The sequence below is a fragment of the Arachis ipaensis genome, chromosome B7, assembly GCF_059453495.1.
Source record: "Arachis ipaensis isolate K30076 ecotype BB chromosome B7, ASM5945349v1, whole genome shotgun sequence".
Taxonomy (NCBI): Eukaryota; Viridiplantae; Streptophyta; class Magnoliopsida; order Fabales; family Fabaceae; genus Arachis; species Arachis ipaensis.
The window spans coordinates 124959713-124984275 of record NC_142442.1 but is presented as its reverse complement, the minus strand read 5'-3'; the positions used below and the strand labels follow the sequence as shown (position 1 = coordinate 124984275).

At 32.7% G+C, this 24563-nt stretch overlaps 1 protein-coding gene across 3 annotated transcripts; it reads right to left on the bottom strand.

The window, feature by feature from the left end:
* Window positions 1-15232: 15232 nt before the first annotated feature.
* On the bottom strand, window positions 15233-21123 carry LOC107610165 (uncharacterized). Of its 3 annotated transcripts, none has more exons than XM_088492622.1 (6): window positions 20849-21123; window positions 20666-20728; window positions 19327-19394; window positions 18491-19235; window positions 17507-18155; window positions 15233-15713 (listed from the first exon to the last, which is right to left on the bottom strand). In XM_088492622.1, exons 1-5 carry the CDS (start codon window positions 20985-20987, stop codon window positions 17548-17550), a joined length of 1623 nt encoding a protein of 540 aa, XP_088348748.1. In that variant the 5' UTR covers window positions 20988-21123; the 3' UTR covers window positions 15233-15713; window positions 17507-17547. The 3 variants fall into 3 exon arrangements, with proteins under 3 accessions (XP_088348748.1, XP_088348747.1, XP_088348749.1); XM_088492621.1 differs by lacking the exon at window positions 15233-15713 and adding an exon at window positions 16655-17171; XM_088492623.1 differs by lacking the exons at window positions 15233-15713; window positions 20666-20728 and adding an exon at window positions 16655-17171.
* Between the last annotated feature and the right edge of the window lie 3440 nt (window positions 21124-24563).

Here is a 24563-nt window from a genome sequence, read left to right as displayed (position 1 = left end):
CACGAAATTGTGATCATCAATGGAGCCAACAACTTAGTACGCACAATTGTAATCTCAACTCTTTATCACAACTCCGCACAACTAACCAGCAAGTGCACTAGGTCTTCCAAGTAATGAACCTTACGTGAGTAAGAGTCGATCCCACGGAGACTGTCGGCTTGAAGCAAGCTATGGTCATCTTGTAAATCTCAGTCAGGCGGATTCAAATGGTTATGGAGAATTGATAATTAAAATATGAATAAAACATAAAATAAGATAGAGATACTTATGTAATTCATTGGTAGGAATTTCAGATAAGCGTATAGAGATGCTTTGTTCCTCCTAAACTTCTGCTTTCTTATTGCCTTCATCCAATCATTCATACTCCTTTCCATGGAAAGCTTTATATTGGGCATCACCGTTGTCAATGGCTACTTCCCGTCCTCTCAGTGAAAATATTCCAAATGCGCTGTCACAGCACGGTTAATCATCTGCCGGTTCTCGATCATGTTGGAATAGGATCCATTGATCCTTTTGCGTCTGTCACTACGCCCAACACTCGCGAGTTTGAAGCTCGTCACAGTCATCCCTTCCCAGATCCTACTCGGAATACCACAGACAAGGTTTAGACTTTCCGGACCTCAGGAATGGCCGCCAATGATTCTAGTCTATACCACAAAGGTTTTAATCTTAGATTAGAAACCCAAGAGATACACATTCAAGCTTGATTGCATGTAGAACGGAAGTGGTTGTCAGGCACGTGTTCATAAGTGAGAATGATGATGAGTGTCACGGATCATCACATTCATCAAGTTGAAGAACGAGTGTATATCTTAGAGAAGAAGTAGGCGTGAATTGAATAGAAAAACAGTAGTACTTTGCATTAATTCATGAAGAACAACAGAGCTCCACACCTTAATCTATGGTGTGTAGAAACTCCACCGTTGAAAATACATAAGAACAAGGTCTAGGCATGGCCGAATGGCCAGCCCTCATAAAGGTCTAAGATAGCATAAGACTAATCAAAGATCAAAAGTCTGTAAATACAATAGCAAAAGGTCCTATTTATAGAGAACTAGTAACCTAGGGTTTACAGAAATGAGTAAATGATGCAGAATCCACTTCCGGGCCCACTTGGTGTGTGCTTGGGCTGAGCATTGAAGCTTTCACGTGTAGAGACTTTTTCTTGGAGTTAAACGCCAGCTTTTGTGCCAGTTTGGGCGTTTAACTCCAGCTTTTATGCCAGTTCTGGCGTTTTTACGCCAGAATTTCTATGCTGATTTTGAACGCCGGTTTGGGCCATCGAATCTTGGGCAAAGTATAGACTATTATATATTTTTGGAAAGTCTAAGATGTCTACTTTCCAACGCAATTGAGAGTGCGCCAATTGGGCTTCTGTAGCTCCAGAAAATCCACTTTGAGTGCAGGGAGGTCAGAATCCAACAACATCTGCAGTCCTTTTTCAGCATCTGAATCAGATTTTTGCTCAGGTCCCTCAATTTCAGCCAAAAAATACCTGAAATCATAGAAAAATACACAAACTCATAGTAAAGTCCAGAAATGCGATTTTTATTTAAAAGCTAATAAAAACATAATAAAAACTAGCTAAAACATACTAAAAACATACTAAAAACAATGCCAAAAAGCGTATAAATTATCCGCTCATCACAACACCAAACTTAAATTGTTGCTTGTCCCCAAGCAACTGAAAATCAAATAGGATAAAAAGAATAGAATATACAATGAATTCCAAAAACATCTATGAAGATCAGTTTTAATTAGATGAGCGGGGCTTTTAGCTTTTTACTTCCGAACAGTTTTTGCATCTCACTTTATCCTTCGAAGTTCAGAATGATTGACATCTATAGGAACTCAGAATTCAGATGGTGTTATTGATTCTCCTAGTTCAGTATGTTGATTCTTGAACACAGCTACTTTATGAGTCTTGGTCGTGACCCTAAACATTTTGTTTTCCAGTATTACCACCGGATACATAAATGCCACAAACACATAACTGGGTGAACCTTTTCAGATTGTGACTTAGCTTTGCTAGAGTCCCCAATTAGAGGTGTCCAAAGCTCTTAAGCACACTCTTTTTGCTTTGGACCACGACTTTAACCACTCAGTCTCAAGTTTTTACTTGACACCTTCACGCCACAAGCACATGGTTAGGGACAGCTTGATTTTGCCGCTTAGGCCAGGATTTTATTCCTGTGGGCCCTCCTATCCACTGATGCTCAAAGCCTTGGATCCTTTTTTATTTTACCCTTGCCTTTTGGTTTAAAGGGCTATTGGCTTTTTCTGGTTGCTTTTTTCTTTCTTTCTCTTCTATTTTTTTTTGCATATATTTTTTTCTGCAAGCTTTTCACTGCTTTTTCTTGCTTCAAGAATCAATTTTATGATTTTTCTGATTATCAAATAACATTTCTCCTTTTCCATCATTCTTTCAAGTGCCAACAATTTTAACATTTATGAACAACAAATTCAAAAAAATATGCACTGTTCAAGCATTCATTCAGAAAGACAAAAGTATTGCCACCACATCAAAATAACTAAACTGTTTTAAAATTCGAAATTCATGCACTTCTTTTTCTTTTTCAATTAAAAACATTTTCCATTTAAGAAATGTGATGGATTCATTTTCATAGCTTTAAGGCATAGACACTTAGACACTAGTAATCATGTAATAAAGACACAAACATAAATAAACTTAAAGCATAAAAATTCGAAAAATAGAAAATAAAGAACAAGGAAATTAAAGAACAGGTCCACCTTAGTGATGGCGGCTTGTTCTTCCTCTTGAAGATCTTATGGAGTGCTTGAGCTCCTCAATATCTCTTCCTTGCCTTTGTTGCTCCTCTCTCATAACTCTTTGGTCTTCTCTAATTTCATGGAGGAGGATAGAATGCTCTTGGTGCTCCACCCTTAGTTGTCCCATGTTAGAACTTAATTCTCCTAGGGAGGTGTTGATTTGCTCCCAATAGTTTTGTGGAGGAAAATGCATCCCTTGAGGTATCTCAGGGATTTCATGATGAGGAATTTCCTCATGCTCTTGTCCATGAGTGGGATCTCTTATTTGCTCCATCCTTTTCTTAGTGATGGGCTTGTCCTCATCGATGAGGATGTCTTCCTCTATGTCAATTCCAGCTGAATTGCAAAGGTGACAAATAAGATGAGGAAAGGCTAACCTTGACAAAGTAGAGGACTTGTCCGCCACCTTGTAGAGTTCTAGGGATATAATCTCATGAACTTCTACTTCCTCTCCAATCATGATGCTATGGATCATGATAGCCCGGTCTATAGTAACTTCAGACCGATTTCTAGTGGGAATGATTGAGCTTTGGATGAACTCCAATCATCCCCTAGCCACGGGCTTGAGGTCATGCCTTCTTAGTTGAACCGGCTTTCCTCTTGAATCTCTCTTCCATTGAGCGCCCTCTTCACGAATGTCTATGAGGACTTGGTCCAACCTTTGATCAAAGTTGACCCTTCTAGTGTAGGGGTATGCATCTCCTTGCATTATGGGCAAGTTGAATACTAACCTTACATTTTTCGGACTGAAATCTAAGTATTTCTCTCGAACCATTGTAAGCCAATTCTTTGGATCCGGGTTCACACTTTGATCATGGTTCTTGGTGATCCATGCATTGGCATAGAACTCTTGAACCATTAAGATTCCGACTTGTTGAATGGGGTTGGTGAGAACTTCCCAACCTCTTCTTCGAATCTCATGTCGGATCTCCGGATATTCACCCTTTTTGAGCTTGAAAGGGACCTCAGGGATCACTTTCTTCTTGGCCACGACTTCATAGAAGTGGTCTTGATGCACCCTTGAGATGAATCTCTCCATCTCCCATGACTTGGAGGTGGAAGCTTTTGCCTTCCCTTTCCTCTTTCTAGAGGTTTCTCCGGCCTTTGGTGCCATAAATGGTTATGGAAAAACAAAAAGCAACGCTTTTACCACACCAAACTTAGAAGGTTTGCTCGTCCTCGAGCAAAAGAAGAATGAAGAGAGTAGAGGGAGAAGAATTAGAGGAGATGGAGGGGGGTAGTGTTTCGGCCAAGGGGGTGAAGTAGTGTTGAAGATGTGTGAAAATGAAGGAGTGAAGATGGGTTTATATAGGGGTGGAGGGAGGGTTTGGGTTCGGCCATGTATGGGTGGATTTGGGAGGGAAAGTGTTTTGAATTTGAATGGTGAGGTAGGAGTGAAGATGGGTTTATATAGGTGCGTACCAAGTTTTTTTAGGTGGGGTCCACAGATCTTGAGGTGTCAAGGATTTTTCATCCCTGCACCAATTAGGCATGCAAAACGCCTTCTGCTGCCAATCCTGGCGTTAAACGCCAGGTTGCTGCCCATTTCGGGCGTTTAATGCCAGCTTCTTGCCCTTTTCTGGCATTAAACGCCAGTCTGGTGCCCATTTCTGGCGTTAAACGCCCAGAATGGTGCCAGACTGGGCGTTTAACGCCCATTCTGCCGCCCTTACTGCGTTTAAACGCCGGTAGGCTTCTCCTCCAGGGTGTGCTATTTTTCATTCTGTTTTTTTGAGTTTGTTTTTATTTTTTCAATTGTTTTTGTAACTTCACATGATCATCAACCTAAGGCAACAGTCAAAAACTGTTGCCGTAGATTGAAAAACCGTTCCTAAAACTTTAGGCAACGGTTTGGCAATGGTTTTTGACCTGTGGTATATGCGGCCGTTGCCAATGCTCAAAGGCAACGGTTTTTTACCTAAGGCAACGGTAACAAGAAAACCGTTGCCTTAGTTACTAACATAGACAACGGTTTTGAAAGAAAATTTTAAACAACGGTTTTGAACCGTTACTCAATAAGCAACGGTTTTAAACCATTCTCTTTCATGATGCAACGGTTTAAAACCATAACTAGATAGGCAACGGTTTTAAACTGTTGTAGCTTTATTATTCACAAAGCCAACGGTTTTAAAGCGTTACTGTTTGTGTCATTTTTTGTCAACGGTTTTAATACCATTACCATTTTGTAGTCGTCTAAGACAACGGTTTTAGAGCGTTACCGTTAATGTTATTTTTTGGCCATTTTGTAATCGTCTTTGACAATGGTTTTAACACCATTGCCTTATGTGACTTCTGACAACGGTTTTTTATAATATATAATTCTTTTTTTACAATAGTTTTCTCATAAATGAAATTAGTTCCAACTTTTTTTTTAATTTAGTGTCAATAAATAATCTAGACTATTTGAATCGAATTACTATAGAAAAAATAATTGAACATTTCTCATCAAATTTGACTTATAAAAATTGTCGTAAGATCCACAATCACATTATATCATCATTTTTCAAAATACAATAAATGTCTTTCTGCTTATACTTTTCAGTTTTCACAATCTAAGCAGGACTAATTAAGTTATGCAGTGTTATCTGTATGCTAATTCTCTAAATAATAACTAACTCTAGCACAGATGTTGAAATCGACATGGTTAATATTCTTGTATCTTAACATATTACAAAATCATTCAAGCCAAAATTGAAGTTAACAAGGGATGAAACTTTCATGGAAAGAAGAACCAACATTACAATTTTATACCATCTCCTTCTGAGGAACATAAAAGTTAGATAAGATAGAACATTGCACGTGGGCCAATATCCTTCATTGGCTTTGAAATTATTTGCAGCATCTACAAAATAAAAAACATATTTATCAATGATCAATTTGTGCTAAGATATATATAATTATTAAGCACTTATAGTTAAGCTACAAAATAACAAGTGGCTCTAGCAATCTGATGAACCCATGGAAATGAAAAATAAACAAATAAACAAATTATTGCTGGCAAACACCAAGACAGGAAGAAACTATATACACCACATAACAGATTGCGCTGCATTTTTACATGAAATTAATACAAAGTAATTACAGTGGAGTGAAGCTAACCTGAAGATACTCAAATATAGTGCTGAAAGAAAGCTTTAACAGGAGACCACTATCCACTGCCTGCAATAGTATGATATTGTATTAAGGCTACACTTACTAACAAAGACAAAATGGAATTAGATGGAAAAAAAATAATGAAATGACAATCTTAGCTATAGATCATACAGCATGATGATCCACGATAGCAGTATTCACTGCTTTAGAATAAACCTCACGGACTGAAGTATATAACAGCATTCAGCAAAATACAGAAATAAGAAGAAATGAAGTGGGCATGCAAAATAACATCATTACAAAATATCCAATTATCATTTTGAGTGATCTTCATCTAAAGACAAGGTTAAAAAGCAAAGAAAATTGCATTATATGATGAAATTATATATATGATGTGTCAGCCTTTAGCGATCAAGATAAAAATTAAGAATCTTCTAAAGGAGGAAGAGGGGAAAAAATCTTACAAGGCAGTTAACATCATTGTTTCATACAACTAACAACCTACATGATCAAGTCTTATATTTAAGTTTATCACATTTTTAGTGCAAATTCTAATGTGAAGCATTGCTAGTAGAGTTATTGGTATCATTTTATTTATATTCTTTTCCTTCCCTTTTTTAATGGTACAAGAAGAGGATGAAGCACAGCATATCGCGCCTTCAGAAAAGACCTACACTCAACATAACCAGCAACATAGTATTCATTCCCCTCCAAGAGATCACCAAACAAATATCCAAGAAAAGGTTTCATTGACAAGAACAAGAACAAGAGCAAGTGCAAGAACAAATACTCAGTGGATGTGGCCCCCCTATGACCTGAACTAAAGTTGTCAACATAGCGAACGCACCGCTGCTCCAATGGAGCGGTGGTGCCACCATAAGTCACACAAACAATTCTTTTATCTATCCCATTTTCTATGAAGGCAAGAACAACAACAAAAATCCACTACACATTATGCAGGGCAAGCATAAAAACTATTTTAAAACTCAGATTTCAAGATAACAATTCAGTAATCAAACTTCAATATAATCCATCAAGCAAACCAACTTATAACAACCAATTCAGCATAATCAAATACAATTAGGATTCTCTGCAATTCCAAACAATCAGAAAAACCGGTAACAGTCACAACCTCAAACCAAAATCAAAACTAATTCCGATCATAACTCAGAGTAATCACCCTTCACAACCGCATCTAATTCCAATCATAACTCAGAATAATCACAATAGCTAACCCTTCTCAAACACATTTCAAGTCATTCACATCAATTAATTGATTCTTAACCACTATTAACCATTTGCAATTATCCAATTAACTTTGTAGGCATTCTAAAATTAAAACTATTAAACTTTAAAAATAAATCCCCTACCTCAGAGTGTCGAACTAGCAGGAATTAATTGCGACAAACCCCTCTTTCTTAATCCATGCCAATAGTAGCAACATTTCCGATCACTTTCCAGCACTAGCAGTGGCACCGGAGCAGGGAAAAGGCAGGGCAGTTCGGACCAACGGCTCCAGCAACCTCCTCTGGCGAGTTTTGTCCCTTTCTCCATCGCTGTTTTGTATCGCAGTGAACCATTAGTAGCAGAGGCCTCGATTGGTACCAGCGGCGAGTTCCAACAGTTGAGGATTGAATGAAGTTACAGAGGCAAGGAAGTCGACCATGACAGCAGCAGCAACCCCCTTTCTGCGGTGACGGCAACAGAAGCTTCGCTGGCGGTGAGTGTGGCGGATTGGAAGAATATGGTGGTATTGGCGGCTCAGAGGAAGGCAGAACGGTGACAGCGATCATGGCTCCAGTGAAGGTGACGGCTTCTTCTACTCCTCATCGCGGTCCTTGGCTCGCGTCTCCCTCATCTCCATCTGGGGCTTCTCTCAGCGATGCAGAACTGACGGCGGCTCAGACGGCAGCGGTGACCTTGAAGCACGACGGCGATGAGGCGTTGGCGGCGGGACAGCTCCATCGCAGCCTCTGTCTCCCTCTCACGCATGTCGTTCTCTTCCTCACATCCGACTCTCTCTCGGTCACCCCTCTACCTTCACCTGACGATGACAACGACGACCGCAGAACCCTTCCCGGCGCCATCCCCTCCCTCGCTTCTCCTTCTTCTTCTTCTTCTCCATTTTCCCCTCGAGCTCCCCTGTTTCTCGTTTCTTCCCTTTTCTTTCCTTCTGTGTGTGCGCGTTGTGTTTGATTTAGGGCACAAATGAGAAATTTAGGATATTAGGTTTAAATTAAGAATTTTTAGAATTAAGAAAAAATATATACAAGTAATATAATAATTTTTATAAAATATTTAAAGTCAAATAACAATTTAGGATTTGAATATAATATTGTAAAAATTATTTTTGGAGCATATAAAATTTTATTTACTAATATATCATTTACTTTAAATAATTTTTTTTAATTTAAATTATAAAATGAACACACTAATCATATTTTATAAAATACAGTTTTAACCCGAAATATCAATTATTTAGATTATACGATATAATTTTTATTATTTTTTATTACCAAAATTTTAATTTTAATTTGTATAAAATAATTAATTATAATAAAAATTGTATATAACTATTAATTGTCTTAAATTTAAGGATTTATAAAAATTAATATAATTATTTTTAACAAATTAATCTCTAAGAGTTTAATTTAATAAAATAAATTATAATTTATTCATAATACAAAATTCTTAAATTAAATTACCTAACACTTTTATTACTGAATTTTAATTTGAAATTACATAAAATAACCAATTATAAAAATTATATAAGATTATTAATTAACTTAACTCTACATATTAATAAAACTAATTTAATTACTCTTAAAATATTAGTTTATAAAAATAAGGAGTTCAAAATAAAATAAATCACAATTTATTTATATAATTATTTGAAATTATTTTTATTGGTATTGTTTAATTTGTATAATTATTTAAATAATATTAGAAAATTGTTATTTCATAAACAATTGTTGTAATGGTTGTAAAACCGTTCTTTAAAATAGTCAAAGAGAACGGTTTTATTTTGTTACTATATCATAATGAAAAATTAAACTTCAACAACAACACTGTAAAAATCGTTGGCTAAGACTATCTAATAGAACGGTTTTAAAGTGTAGCATTTTGGCAACGGTTTTTATGCGTTTCTTTTGTACAATTATTTAAACAACAATAAAAAATCGTTGCTTAAATACAAATCATGGTAACGTTTATAAAATCGTTCTTTAAAGTAGTTAAAGAGAACGGTTTTAATTTGTTGCTATAAAATAATAAAAATTTGAATTCAACAGTAACACTATAAAAAACCGTTGCCTAAACCTATCTAAGAGAACGGTTTTAAGGCGTTACAAAATTTAGCATTGCTAAAGGCCATATTTATTGTAGTGGAGAGTTGAGGGAAGACAGAAAAGATAAAGACAAGTTGGTAATTCCTGGAATTATTTTGAATGAGTGGATTAATAATCATTCAAAACAAAATCAGGTAAAAACAGTAACATATCAACCAATTTATGAAGAAATTGAAGGGAGAGCGGATTGTTTGAGATGTGCTTATATTAATTATGAAGCTGACTCTGAAAATACAGTTACGTGGATTATAAAGGTAACTTTAATGGGCTGGAAAGGAGGGGCAAAAAGAATAAGAAAAAGAAGATTTTTTGTAGGCTTGGTGCTAGGCCCAACAATTCAAGGATGTCCACAAAAAGGATGGAAGGATCGTTGGGCCTGATTTTCTCAATCAATCGGTTCGATAATGTTAGGTTGGGTCTAGAATCCGGGTCAGGCTTGATAAAATGGAGCACGGTTTCCACAATAGGGATGGGCATGTTGGGGAAGGGTCTACGGCAAGTGTGTAGGAAGCTACATCTGCGACACTTGTGCTGGAGACGGGTGCAGAGGTGACCGAGGGAGATCAAATCGGTGTTGAAGGAGGAAAGCTAAAGGCTGGCCACAGCAAAGGAGGCTCAATGTGGCAAGGGAGATGCTCAATCCTGACATCCCTTATGTTGGGTCAGTAGATCGAGGAGGAGTTGGTGGTGGAGAATCTAGCCACTACTCTCCCGGCAGTGACATTGAATGGAGGGACAGGTGGGTTGGGTATGTATGTTGATGATGGTGGTGTAGAAAACGTTGATAAAGGAACGGGTGATAAAGATGACATTGTGAATGATAGTGGCATGGGTTCTTGAACAAAGGGAGAGGGAGAGCTGTCGGAACACGATGAAGAAGTAGCTGGGAAGAGGATTGTTGATGATGGTGGTTTGGACAAGAATGAAGGAAGTAACAGAAATAGAGATAGTATTTTGGAGGAGCAGATGCTTGAAAATAGGAAAACTTGAGACATCGCATTGGAATCAGATGCAATTTTATACAATGAAAAAGATGATATCATGGCTATCCTCCAAGTACATAATGAAAAAATTGCTCAGAAAAGAAGATTGGCAAAATAGAAAGAGAAAGCATGACGTTGCAGACCCAAAAATAAAAAAAATGGTATGTAATAATTTATTAAAATAATTTTGTTCTTGGAATGCTAAGGGTTAAAGGGTGATAAAAAATTGAACAGGGTCAAAAATTTTAAGAAAAAATTTAAATTGAATATGTTAGGCTTGTTTGAGACTAAGAGGCAGGTAGTGACGAAATTTGATGTAATAAGAATTTGGGGGAGTGATGCTGCGGGATGGAAATATGTTGGGTTGGAGGGTGTTTCCAGTGGTTTGCTGTTAATTTGGGATGAAATAATGTTTAAAATGAGTCGCTATCATAAAGGGGAACATTGATTGTGTGTTGAAAGGGTCTTATTAAAAATAATTTCAATTGTGTGTTCTATGGTGTATGGAACTTATACTAGAAATGAGAAATTTACCACGAGGAATTAAGTTATATTGCAGGGTTATATCAGTCTCCATGGGAGACTTCAATGAGAATGTGCAGGTGGAGGGTAAAGGATGTTGTCAGATTAATAGCGACTGTGGTCAATTCTAAGAATTAGATACAAGAAGATATGCAACTGGTAGACTTCCGCTTAGCGATAGAAAATTTACATAGTTCGGAGGTTAATCTTGCAGTCGAATTGATAGAGTTTTATTAAGTTTAGAGTTGTTGGAGATATTTCCATGGATACAAAATTAAGAGTACAAAATTAGCAATACATTATAAAAAGGAGGAGCGCAAAAAATATTTGATGAGCTTCTTTATGATTATTTCTTTTACTTTTTTGTTTTTTTTTTTATTTTATTTTACTTTTCTGGTTGCATGTTGTTGTTCTTGCTTTATTTATTGTTGAACTCTTTTGTTAAAAAAATAAATAAATAAAGTATTATTAAGAGAGGATATACTTTTTGTTACCCTCTTTTAATTTGACAGATCAAATTGAAAATCACGACGAAGTATTCTAATTTTGTAAAGCAGTAACTTCGAAGAGTTTCATTTGAAAATGAAGAAAGTGGTCCTCATGTTAAAGTTGGTGGAGACATGAACGTCTTGAAAAGAAAGGTAGCTTTTACAGGTGTACTCAGACAATAAATTAGGATGACATAGATGCTCTTGCTTTACAGGTCTCAAATCTTTACCGCACATGACTATTTTTCAATGTTGACTTTTATAACTTTATCTAAGTTAGTTTGAGTTGGTATCTTTTTTCTCTCATTTATTTAACTTAAATTTTGTTTAGGATAATAGCAATTTACCTCCATGACATCTTCTCCATATATACCATGTGTACTCTAATTTTAACTAAGAAATTTGTTCCTAAAAGATAATCGTGCTACATACTAATCAAGAGCAAATAAAATTCGTAGTCCTTAAGCATTACAAATATTGTTAGATTTTAAATTGCCAAAGTAGATATGGATGTTGCAATTTTAGAATGATGATCGTATTGCTATGCTTTTTGATGTTGTAAAGATCCTAAAATAGAATGAGAATGATATACAATTGTTATATTTTATATTGACTTCTTTGTATATAATTTTATGTTTTGGAGCGTCAATACCTACCATGTAATTCTCTATTTACTTGAGAAATTTAGTCTTGATCATTTTATATATATATATTCTGTTAATATTTTCAATGTATTTTGTAAAATACTTTAGCTACAATTAGAGAAAGTTAATCGCGTATTTTGTTAAATAGTTTATAGGCAAATTGCTGCTAGTATCTCTCATTATGTTAACTTTGGATGTTAAAAATAAATAATATTATCATGTATTTTAAAAATAGAATCATCCATTTATTAGTCAATGTTAAATTTGAATCATGCAAATGGATTGTTTTTAAAAAAAAAAAATCAATTGGATATTTGCCATACATTAGATTAAGTAACATTTTTTATTTAACTCTGTCGTAATTGCTATCATGGGAGACAATAAATCAAATATTTTATTATTTTATTTAAATTTAATTTTAGTGCTAGAAAACATGCTACAATACAAGATAAGATATAGTTATGGATATATTAGTAATGAATATTTAAAAGAAACATATTAAGTGATTAATTTTTTTTCATGTGTTTTGTATTTTGATTAATATAATTCTTTTTCTACTTTTCTACTAAAATATTAACCTCTTTTAAAATGACACACAATATATTAGGTTACTATAATAGTATTTATTTTTTATAAAGATATATCTACTTAATTATTTATGATTAGGATTTTACAAGATAATCTTAATTATTTAAATTATACTTATAAATTATAATATAATATTCAAATACATATTACGATATATATTATATATACTAAATATTAAGTTGAGATAATTATATAAATTAAAAAAATAATCTAAATATTGAATAAATATAGTTTATTAATGTATAAAGAAAAACAATCTCAATAGTTGATTTTACCTTTATATAATAACAAATTCATTTATTTATTTAATCTTTTTTATTAGTTAAAATAAGCTCTAAAAATTATCATTTGAAAATTTTTTTAAAAAGATATAAATTAATATTAACCATTCCAAATTTTATATACTTGTTTTTTGTAATTAGATTAAATATCGATATAACAAAAAAGAATAACCAACAACGTGCGAGAAACTTTGTTATTCATATATGTACTCATTCTGTATATGGATTAAAAAACCAAAGAATAAACTAAATTTACGAAGTAGTCTGCACAAAGTGCAGAAAACACACTAGGAAAACAATTTTCGTAGTTAATTTTACATTTAAATAATAGTAAATTTATGGGTTAAGTATGATTTTAGTCCTTAAGATAGGGGTTGAAAATTATTTTCGTCCCCAATCTTTTTTGCTTACAAAATCGTCCCTAAGGTTTAACTTAGTTATAAAATCGTCTTTTTTACCAAAGTTTTAATTTTTATTCCAAAAATACTCCTAACTAAAAAAAAAAAAAGAAAACAGGTTAAGGGAAAGGGGGAAGGGTATCACGCTGGGGGAGGGGGGTTGGTTCAAGGAAGAAGAGGGGGAAGGAAAAGAGAAGGGCCACCGCCACTGTTCCTCGCCATCGCCACTCCTGCTCCTCGTCGTTCGGTCCTTGCCGCTGGATCTCACCGCGAGGGTGGACGTCGCGTGCCGCTCGCCGTTTCTGCTCCTCCTCCTCGCCCTTGCCCTCGCCCTCGTCTCGCCGCACCTCGACCTCACAGCGCCGAGACTTGCGCCCTCGCCTCGCTGCGTCACATCTGGCCCGCGTCCTGGTGTTCCTCGTCGTCGTCGAAGAGGTGGTGGTGGTCGTCGTGTTCATCGCGTCCTCCAGCAGTGTCTCTTCCTCTGGGTGGTGGTCATGTGCGAAATTTGCAACAAGGGTTTCCAGAGAGATTTTTGGTAATTATATTTATAGATTTTTAGTTCTTGTAATTGAAGATGAATTTGGGAATTTCTGAATATTGTAATTGCATCTGAGTTTTGTTAATAAAAGAGGAAGAATTTTAGTTTTGAATTTTGTTAATAGTTCTGAGTTTTAACAATGATGATGATGATGATGGTTTTCTTATTTTTCTGAGTTCTAGATTCTTGTTTTTTTGAGTTCTGAGTTATGAGTTATGAGTTTTTATGATGATGATGACGATGATGATGATGATGATTTTCTGATGTTGCTCTTCTGATTCTATTATCATTGTTGTTGTTCTTCTGCTTATGGTTGTTGTTATTTCATTGGTGTTGCTTCGGCTTCTGCTTCAGCTTCATCTTCTGGTTCTGCATCTAGTTGATTTTGGGAAAGAAATAGGAAAGATATTTTCGTTCGAAGGACGATTTTAAAATTAAGTTAAACTTTAGGGACGATTTTGTAAGTAAAAAAAGTTTGATGACGAAAAAAATTTTTAACCCTTACCTTAAGGACCAAAATCATACTTAACCCTAAATTTATCTATTTATTTTTTTATAAATTTAGTTAAAATGTGCTTCAAACATTTACCAATTGAAAAAAGAATTTCTTAAAAATATACAAATTAGTATAAACTAACATATTAAAAAAGATTAACTACGCCAATTTATATATAGATTTTTTTAATCAGATTAAATATTAATATAACAAAAGAAATTAATCACTTAATTTATTTGTATACTAAATAAATATATATTGATCTTTTAATACACAAATCATACATAAATATAATAAGATAAATTAAGTACATGACCTGCAAAAACAAAGGAGTTTTAATTTGAAATTGCATATATGCAAAACATGAGACAATGTAACTAATGTGTATATATCTGCCGAAAGTTTAGTTGTTCTTCATAGTGGCATATTAGATAAGAGAAGGGTTGCTGAAATACTGTATACGATAATTTTGCACTTCAAGCATTCGAAAGTAGCACTGTGATAATTGGTGATATACTTACCCCGTTACGGAAACAGGAAATATTGTGATTTAATTAATATAGTTTCGTTATGTGTCAATTATACTATCTAAAAATTTTATAATATACTTATTAGAATTTTACTGTACACTTCAGCTCGATTGGTGGGGTATTAAATGACACACATCAATGCAACTTTTATATTTGTTATTTGATTATTTAATAGCACATTTATCATTCACCAAGTTAGTTAGATTCAAATCTAAATATATAAATGAATGTCACATAGTTAATAATCGTTGCCCGTGTGATTACAATAAAATTATTTGTATTAATTATTTAATAATTGTTTTATGCATAACAATAACATAGTGTTCCCAATTTTATTTAAATACACATACATAATAGCCTTTTCACGTATAAGTGGAATCTACTAATATGAGTTAAAAAAAAAAAAAAGGATTATTTAGGCTATTGAAAGTAAGGAATAGAACAGTATTTTACCCTATACTATCGATTTGTATGCATAAAAAAATTTTCAAAGTAAAAATAACAACTATTAGTATCAATGAGTATGTCCCAACTAATTTTTATATTTGATCAACACGCGGGTCTTACCCTAGGTAATTAAGGTGAAACACCTATGGTTTGCAATGATGTAAATAATGTGAAAGAGTGGAAGTTCATAATTTCAAGCTAACAATTTTAAGCAGCATGATCTTGCCAGCTATTTACAAACGCCCCTTATTATTCTTTGTTTCATGATTACTCAGCATCATTTGATTAATCAATCAAATGCCTTTAGATTTCAGCATTATACTCAAAAGTGTAGCTCTATGTTAATATGATAACCATAAATCCATAATCTTCTTTGTCAACTATAAGTTCGGCTTAAAGTCGGTCAAACTTAATACTAGAGTGTCAAGATTCAAGAATCCACACAAAAGGAAAATAACGAGAAAGAAAGGTTGCTGCTTATAGCCGGAGAAATACAATTCACTACCTTACCTTCCTTTAAAGTCATTTTGTTCACCACTTTCCAGTCTTTTTCCACCATGTGAATCTGAACAAATTTTATTCAACAAGATAATTAGTTCCAAATTTCAGGAAAACACTATTTCTAAGTGAGTGAAATTGGCACAAGAATCATCGAGGACACTTATTTTAATTCTATATTACCAACTTTATGCGCACATAAAAACAGATGCAACAATCAGTACGGGTGAAGAAGATATAACAATTAGTAGAGAGGAATTTGAAGATATTAGAACCAACATGATGTTTTGATACGTGCTTCAAATGTTCGTGATATGAAGAGATCAAGTGTTATTTAAAAATTATTTTATATTTTTAGAATGTTCAATTTAGTTTGATTTATTTTGATTTTGTTTATTTATTTAATTACTAAATTGAGTTTTATGTTATGGGTTTAGAATTTTCTTTATTTTAATCAAATAAGAGGTTATAAATACCTCATAAAATATTATAGTCATCATTTACTGATTAGAGGTGTGAAAACCTCTCTTTTTAGTTTCGTGATAAAACTATGATTTGGACAAGTGAGATTAAATGAGTTTCTCTGTTGTTGCATCGGAAAATTGGGTAAAAGGTTGAGGAGTCCTTTTTTGTTGCGTCAAGAAAATGAGTAAAAAGTAGAGTGATTCTTTTTGTATTCAATTTCAATCTATCTCTTTTGTTTCTATTTCAATTTCAATATATCTTTTTACTCAGTTTAAATTCTTATCTTTTTGTTTATCCTCTTCTTCCTTATCATTTGGTATCAAATTTCAGATATTAGATTAATCCTCATCAATCTATATTTGTTCTCCTAGTATAAAAAAGAAAACCAAAAAAATTCATTGTCTCCCATGTGCTTCTTTATGTTCTTGTCATCTTTGTCTTCCTTGTGTTTTATTATTATTTTTGTTGATCTTGTTGATTTCATTATTTAAAAAAATAAAAAAAAGCATACAATGCAAAGAGAAAAAAAAGGCAAACAAAAAGAAAGTTAAAAAAAATTATCTTTCTTATTTTTTTTTGGTGACTTAAAAGAAAAATAAACAAAAACTAAGAAAGAAAAAAAAAACAAGAAACTGCTTAAGAAAGGCAGTCCCGCTGAATACTACTCTCAAACTCCTTCCAAGGCAATGGAAGCTCCACTTGGGGAGAAATAGTCCTCATTGCAGTCTTTGCCATGATGTCTGCTACTGTATTTGCATCTCTCAAGATCAACCGAAGATCAGCACGCCATTTCCAAGACATGATATCTCGAATTTTTAACACCAAAGAATCAGTAAACCCAGAGCAATCTTGTAAATTATTGACAATAGTAAAAGCCTCCACACAGTCTGTCTCACATATAATGTCTCTTTGTCCCGAGTCCCATGCTAAAAGAAAGCATCTCCAAATAGCAAACAACTCTCCTTGCAAAATGCTACGACTCTCAATTGTTCCCAGACAGCCTCGTTGTCACCTTCCCTTCCAATCTCTGCTAACACAAGCAAAACCAACTCGAGCACCACTGCCAGGATAGCTAGCATCACAATTAATCTTAAAGGTACCCACTGAGGGGGGAATCCAAGAGCCACTAATGGTTGAGGGGATAGATATATTTGTTCTTTTCATGCACTATGTTCTTAACTACAAAATTTAAAGACGAATCTTTTTGAAGAGAAAAAAAATAAATGTTCGTAATACGAAGAGATCAAGTATTATTTTTTTTAAAATTATTTTATATTTTTAGAATGTTCAATTTAATTTGATTTATTTTGATTTTATTTATTTAGTTACTAAATTAGACTTTATGTTATGAGCTTAGGATTTTTTAATTTTAACCTAGTAAGAGATTATAAATACCTCAAAATATTGTAGTTGTCGTCGTTCCTACATCTGAATCCTTATCTTTTTCTTGTCTTTCTTTTCCTCTTCTCTGATTTTTCTACTGCACTGAGTCCAACCACAACAACTTTTGAAACAGCAACTTTTGAAGTCACATTTAATTCACCGACATTTGCATCTGTATTATTCTGTTCAGATGGTGTGCACTCTTCTTTTGTAGTTGTTCTTTCGTCCAAATCCATATCTTTTCTCTTCCTTCTCTTCTTTTTCTCAGATTTTACAGGTTCACCCATCTCATTCATATAAACAGCTTTCGGAGTCACATTTGATTCCTTGATATTTGCTTCAGTGTTATTATTCTGTTCAGATGGTGTGCATTCTTCCAACTGCATTGGCTTAGGATCATCTTGTAATACTTCTCTTCTTCCTTCAGCTCTATCAGTCAGACCAACCTCACTTTCATTGCACTGGTCAAGAACAATATTCAAATTATCTTCATTCAACTGCTTGGGTTCCTTTGGCTCCTTTACACCCGAAGGTTGTAATTTTGTTTCAACATCCGAACGGTTGTGTTTTTCTGACTTCTTTACTTTAGATGGAATGCCTTCTAAGGATGCATCAGTTCCAATCTCCATTTTTTCAAGCGTAGGTTTGCTCATGCTGTTATCTAGCAAGGATAAAAAAAAATAATAAAGGATCAGTAGATTTAACATTTATTTATTTATTTATTTCAATTATTGGATTTTTTTTTATTAAAAGTAAAAGAGAAATTCAATAAGATGAGAAGGATAATACAAATTGGGGATAAGGGTTCCTCTATACAAAATCAAAACAAAGAGGGAAAGTCCTCCATAAAGCATAGCCTTCCAATCTCGCAGCATAGCTTTTTAATTATTACGTACATATCAAATTCATATTAATATGACCGAGGTTTATCATCCAAGAAGACAAGTATAATATGTCTACTTTCAAGTTTCAACCGTTCCTTGAGTAGTATATTACCTTTAGAGACTATACCATCTTCATAAATATCATCTTCAACACCCCCTCGAATGTTGGAAGGATATGCTTCTGCATCTTTCCTGAATGAAGTCAAACGTGTCTCATGAGAATTTGACGATCTCTTCTTCCCTTTCTTCTCCATAATATCAGCATCATGAATCAAAGATCTCTTACTTTTCTTCTTCTTATTTGTAGCACGTAAAGGTTCAGTAGCCTCTTTCATTGACTCAGTACCAATGCCAATTGTCGCGTTATTATCATTGAATTCATTGTGCTGATGCTCCTTTAGAACTTCACTTTCAATGATTACTTCTTTAGTTGCATTTAATGAAGGGTCTGCCATAACCTCAATCTCCCTTTGAACAGTATCATTACCTGGCCTAAAAACAGAAGCATCATATTCCACAGTATCATCTTCTTTCCTTGTACTCATCTGTTTTTCCTTTGCACTAGACACAGATTTTGATATTTCATCTTCGCAAACGACGTTATCATCCTTAACAGCTTTATCAGATGCATTCACAAAATCATCTTCTTCTTTCTCATCATTGATCAAACCAGTCAAGGCATTATCTGAATTGCCAAGAAGTACCAGCTGGTTAGGAGAATCAGAAGAACAATCATTTTGACCACGATTGCTCAATGGAGAAACATCCACACTAAGAAACCAGCTCTTGAAACCATAGAAGGCACTTTTTACAAACATGGAATCAGATAGGTGATAAAAGTACCCTTTGCGCTTTACCTGCAAATTAGCAAAATAATGTTATAATGAATAGGAATACGACCATGGCTTGGATAGCAAAAGAGAGTCAACAAGATCAACTACAATATACCTTCATTGCATGAATATGTATCTGCCCAAGTTTGGGAAAGCATGATTGGTGTCCTGACGAAATTCGCTCTGCATATAAAATTCACACATATGCCATGTACACAGAATGTTAGAACTCTGAAATAATTATGTGCATATTTAAGCAATGATTAGAAAAGAATATTAGAGAAGACAATAGTGAGTTATAAATGCTAAGAGATTTTAAACATAACAATGATTATGAAGCATATACTAGAGAAGCCTGCCTTTATGCACTTGAGGTTTCAAAAACAATCTTAAAAGAAAAAGTCACACAGACAATATCAAATCCACTGCAAAGGGGATAGAAACTAAGGGTTGCTTAGACACTAACTACTTGAACAATACAATACTTGAGCTGTCTGCCTCGACGCAATATTAGTCAAAGTTTGACATCTATTTTACAAGTAGAATTAACACTCTTGTCATGTACGAATACAAAGAGATCACCAAAGGAGGAACTAGTGGCTTTCTTCTTGAAGAGGTTCAGCACCTTGACACGCCCTTCCAAGGTGGTTGTTGAAGTAAAATTTATAACACCTTTAACAAAATCAGCCACTAAATCCAGAACTTTCATTATGTCATCTGCATAGAAATTCAAAGTAGTGCTGATGTTCAGAGATATTTGAGCTGGAAGTGTGTCCTCGTGACAAGACCATCAATGGGGCAGTAGCCAAAAGCTTCCCACGATAATTAAGATAGCCGTGCTGTTGTGGTAACTAAAGCTTCTATGGTTGGGCTTCTCAACCGTGAGCAATATGCCCAAGGACACATTTATTGCCGCAATCGGGAAAATAACCAAACTCGCCTCTTTAACCTTAACCGACTGCAAGGTAACGATAGGGTCCTTCTGCTTGAAGACAGTGAAGATCAAGATCACCAGGATCACCACCAACAAAATCACAATAGCAGCAGCGACACCGCAGCATATCTTAATCCTTTTTGGAACACCTCATGCAGCACGCCATGGCTACTCTCAAAATTGGGCGATACAGAATTTCCCAAAACTATTCAATGTGCATAATCCAAGGAACAATAAAACCAAAACATGCATTGTACTTATAGGAACAGTTGTACTCTAAATATATATATAATTAGGGCTGAAAGCATTTTCCGATAAAAAAAAAACTACTAAACCGGTCTTATAGCATTCTCTCTCTCTCTTTTTTTTTTTTTTTGGTATTTGAAGATTAAAACAATGAACGAGACGGCTGATTGTTCTTTTTTTTTTGCAGTTCCAAACTTCTAGACGCACTTATTTTAGTTCGTTTCCTACACACAAAAACAAAAAGACAAAGCAAGCATCTTTGGGGACACACAACCTAGAAAACGAAGCTTGCTATTTTCTGAAACATTGAGGGTGCTAATGCAGAACGTCGTAGCAGCTGCACAAAGTCATAAACATTCAGAACACTGTACTGGAGAGGGAAAACAAAGTCTGCATTTGAAAAATAAAAAATCTCTGAAGAATGAAGAAAGAGAAAGTAAAAGTGTGAAAGGAAGACCTTTGAGGTCGGAGACGGTATCGTGATCGGAGACGAGGACGGCCAAGTGAGTGTCGAGGTTGGTGTCGATGAAGACGACGTCTTTGTTTTCAGAGAGGAGTTTAGGGTTGGACTCCGAGTCACGAATCGGAGGGTCCATTATTGAGTCGCTCGGCGGAGCTGGTTGAGTGGTGAAGGGGAAGCAATGGAAGAGAGCGCGCGCAGAATCCCTGATATGCTGGCATGTGAGGTAAGAATGCTACGTGTCTTTGTATTTTCCTTACTCTTTCTCACAAGTATTTATGGCGGGGATGGTTCAGATTGGCTCAAGTCGAGAAAACATCGAGAAAATATAAGACCATCTCCACAAGGAAACTTATCTTAATTACTGTTTATTGTCCACCTGCTTACATAAGTTTTTGTGTCATAAATAGTAAATAGGAACTCAAAATATTTTTCTTTTTTTCATTAGGAAGAACTAATTTTAGTTTTTGTTGTAGTCTCATTTAATTAATTAATTAAAATATTTGTAATTAATATAATTAATTTTTTTTAATAATGTAATTTAAATATTTAAATTTAAAAATAATTTACTATTAAAAGATATTAATATTAAATAAATTCATATATAACAATAATACACAATAGATAATTCGGAGTTATACTAATTTATAAAATTATTTAATACAAAAAAAAATATAATTAAATTCTATAATTAATGACAAGCATTGTGAAATATAAGAAATTGATTATTATAAGGAGCTTGAAAATTGAAATTAGAAATATTTTGTGGATTTGGATTTTGAAATGAATTTGGTAGTGTGAAGTTTTGATTTGGAACTTGAGAGTTTGAGGTTTGAGATTGTTAGGTACTTAGAATTTGAGGAAAGTTTTGTAAATAATTGAAGAAAGAGTTGAGTTGGTTTGGATCCATTTTTTCGAACAAAAAATAATAGTAGCAGAACTTTGATTTCGTAAACTTGGAAGAAGATAAAGAAGAGTAGTAGATAGTGTGAGAATAGAAGTGTATCTAAGTGATATATATAGAGTAACAAAATATTAATTTATTAACAATAACGGTAACATAGTAACGGTTAGTTTCTAACGGCTATTTTTATAACAGCTAATTTTGCAACGGCTAAATTAATATAATAATATAAATATAAATAATATTTAATATTAATTATGATATAAATAATTAATATAAATTATTAATTAAATAAAAATTTAATAATTTTATTTATTTAATTATTATAATTATTAATAAATTAATTATAACTTAATTACTTAATTAATTATTAGTTAATTAATTAATATAAATTATTAATTAAATAAAAATATTAATATTTAATTTAATTAGTCATTATAATTATTATTAAATTAGTTATTATTTAATTATATAATATAATTATTTAATTAATTAATATAATTATTTAATTAATTAATATTTTATATAATTATTTATTTTTTATTTTACTTGCTACTTGACAATTATATATTGGTTAATGGAAGTCCCATTAAGAGGGACTCTCTCTTCTCTCTCTCTTCTTGAAAAAAGTGAAGGAACTCACTTTAGTTTCCTCCAACGGTCCAATTTCTTTTTTTTTTCTGACTAAATAGTAACTGGGCTTCTCAATTGGAGATGCTCTAAGACCATCTCCAGTAAGGAACTCATCCCAGTTTCTGTTTATGGCCCACCTGTCATAAAAAGTAACTCCATCCCAGTTCCTGTTTATGGCCTACCTGTCATAAAAAGTAACTCCACGTCAGCTTTTACGTCATAAACAGTAAATAGGAACTCAAAACATCTCTCTCTTTTCCATTAGGAGGAACTAACTTTAGTCCCTGTTGTGGTCTCACTTAATTAATTAATTAAAATACTTGTAATTAATGTAATTAATTTTTTTAATAATGTAATTTAAATATTTAAATTTAAAAATAATTCACTATTAAAAGATATTAATATTAAACTTGGAAATAATAGTAATGTGGATCCATTTTTTCGAACAAAAAATAATAGTAGCAGAATTTTGATTTTGTAAACTTGGAAGAAGATGAAGAAGAGTAGTATAGAGTGTGAGAATACAAGTGTATCTAAGTGGTATATATAGAGTAAAAAAATATTAATTTATTAATAATAACGGTAACATAGTAACGTCTAGTTTCTAACGGCTATTTGTGCAACGGTTATTTTTACAACGGCTAATTTAATATAATAATATAAATATAAATAATATTTAATATTATTTTTGATATAAATAATTAATATAAATTATTAATTAAATAAAAATTAATTATTTAATTTAATTAATTATTATAATTATTAATAAATTAATTATAATTTAACTATTATTTAAATAATTAATATAAATCATTAATTAAATAAAAATATAATTACTTAATATAATTAATTATTATAATTATTATTAAATTAATTATTATTTAATTATTTAATATAATTATTTATTTTAATATAATTATTTAATATAATTAATTAAAATTTTATATAATTATTTATTTAAATAATAACTTGCCAAATGGCAAGTTATTATTTGTTGCTCTCAGTCCGGTTCAGAGGGACTTTGTCCCATCGGTCCTTGTGCAAGGTCCCTATTCCATTTTACTCCAACGGTCTCAGTTCTCCTTTTGTCAGAAACAGGGCCTCAACATATGCCCATTGGAATTGCTCTAAGAACCGGAATCATAATTATCAGAACAGTCCTTGAAATTTTTAAAACTAGTTACTTTAGGGATTTTTTATTTATATAAATTAAATAAATATTTTATTTACTTAAATAAATAATTTTAAAAATTATTACAAAAATACGTTATCTTATCTTATTTATATTGTGTAAACGAGATATATAAATTTTTTTCAATTTTCATATATCTCGTTTACAGTGTAAACTAGATATATGTATTTGCAGCTTATTTGTCTCAAATTTTATTATTTATATATACAAAAAAATTTCTAAAATGATTTTTAAATTAATATTTTTTATGTATTAACTAACTTAAAATAAAGAAATTCATTAAAGCTGGCAATACATATCCTACCCACGGGTACCCAATCCACTGTGGGTAGGGTAGAAATCGATCTGAGTATTTAAAGTATTTATTAATATGTATAAAATTCGAAATGATTGAATTTTATATTTACTTTAAAAAAAATTTATATTTTTATGGGTAAAATAAGGTAAGGTAGGGTTTAAAACTTTAGAGTACGAATAGGATTAGGGTTGAGAGATTCTCAACTCGCGACGGATAAGGTAGGGTAGAGTTTTAATAAAATTTACCCATTGCAGTTCTAGAACTCATATTTGATTTTTGACCATGCAAAATATTAATTTAATCTAATTTATTTTAATTTATACATATTATATTCAACTATCATTTTTTAATAACGAAGAAAAAATCATCCAGTTTGAAGAAATACGAAAATTTTTGTTTATTATAAAATTTTTCATATAAATAATTAACAATATTTATGTAAATTTTTATGAATGCAACATTCTAGAAGTTGTATATAATGGGAATCAAGTTATTTATAAAGTCAAATTTGTAAGTCATGGTCAACTACAAAATCAATGTGGATCATTTACAAAATTTTAATGATACAACTTTTAATACTTTGCAGGATTTAAAGGCACATGTTAAGATTACAAAATTAAAAATTTTTTATTAGAAATAAAAAAAATTAAATTTTTAATGCATTTGTTTTATAGTAAAAAAAAAA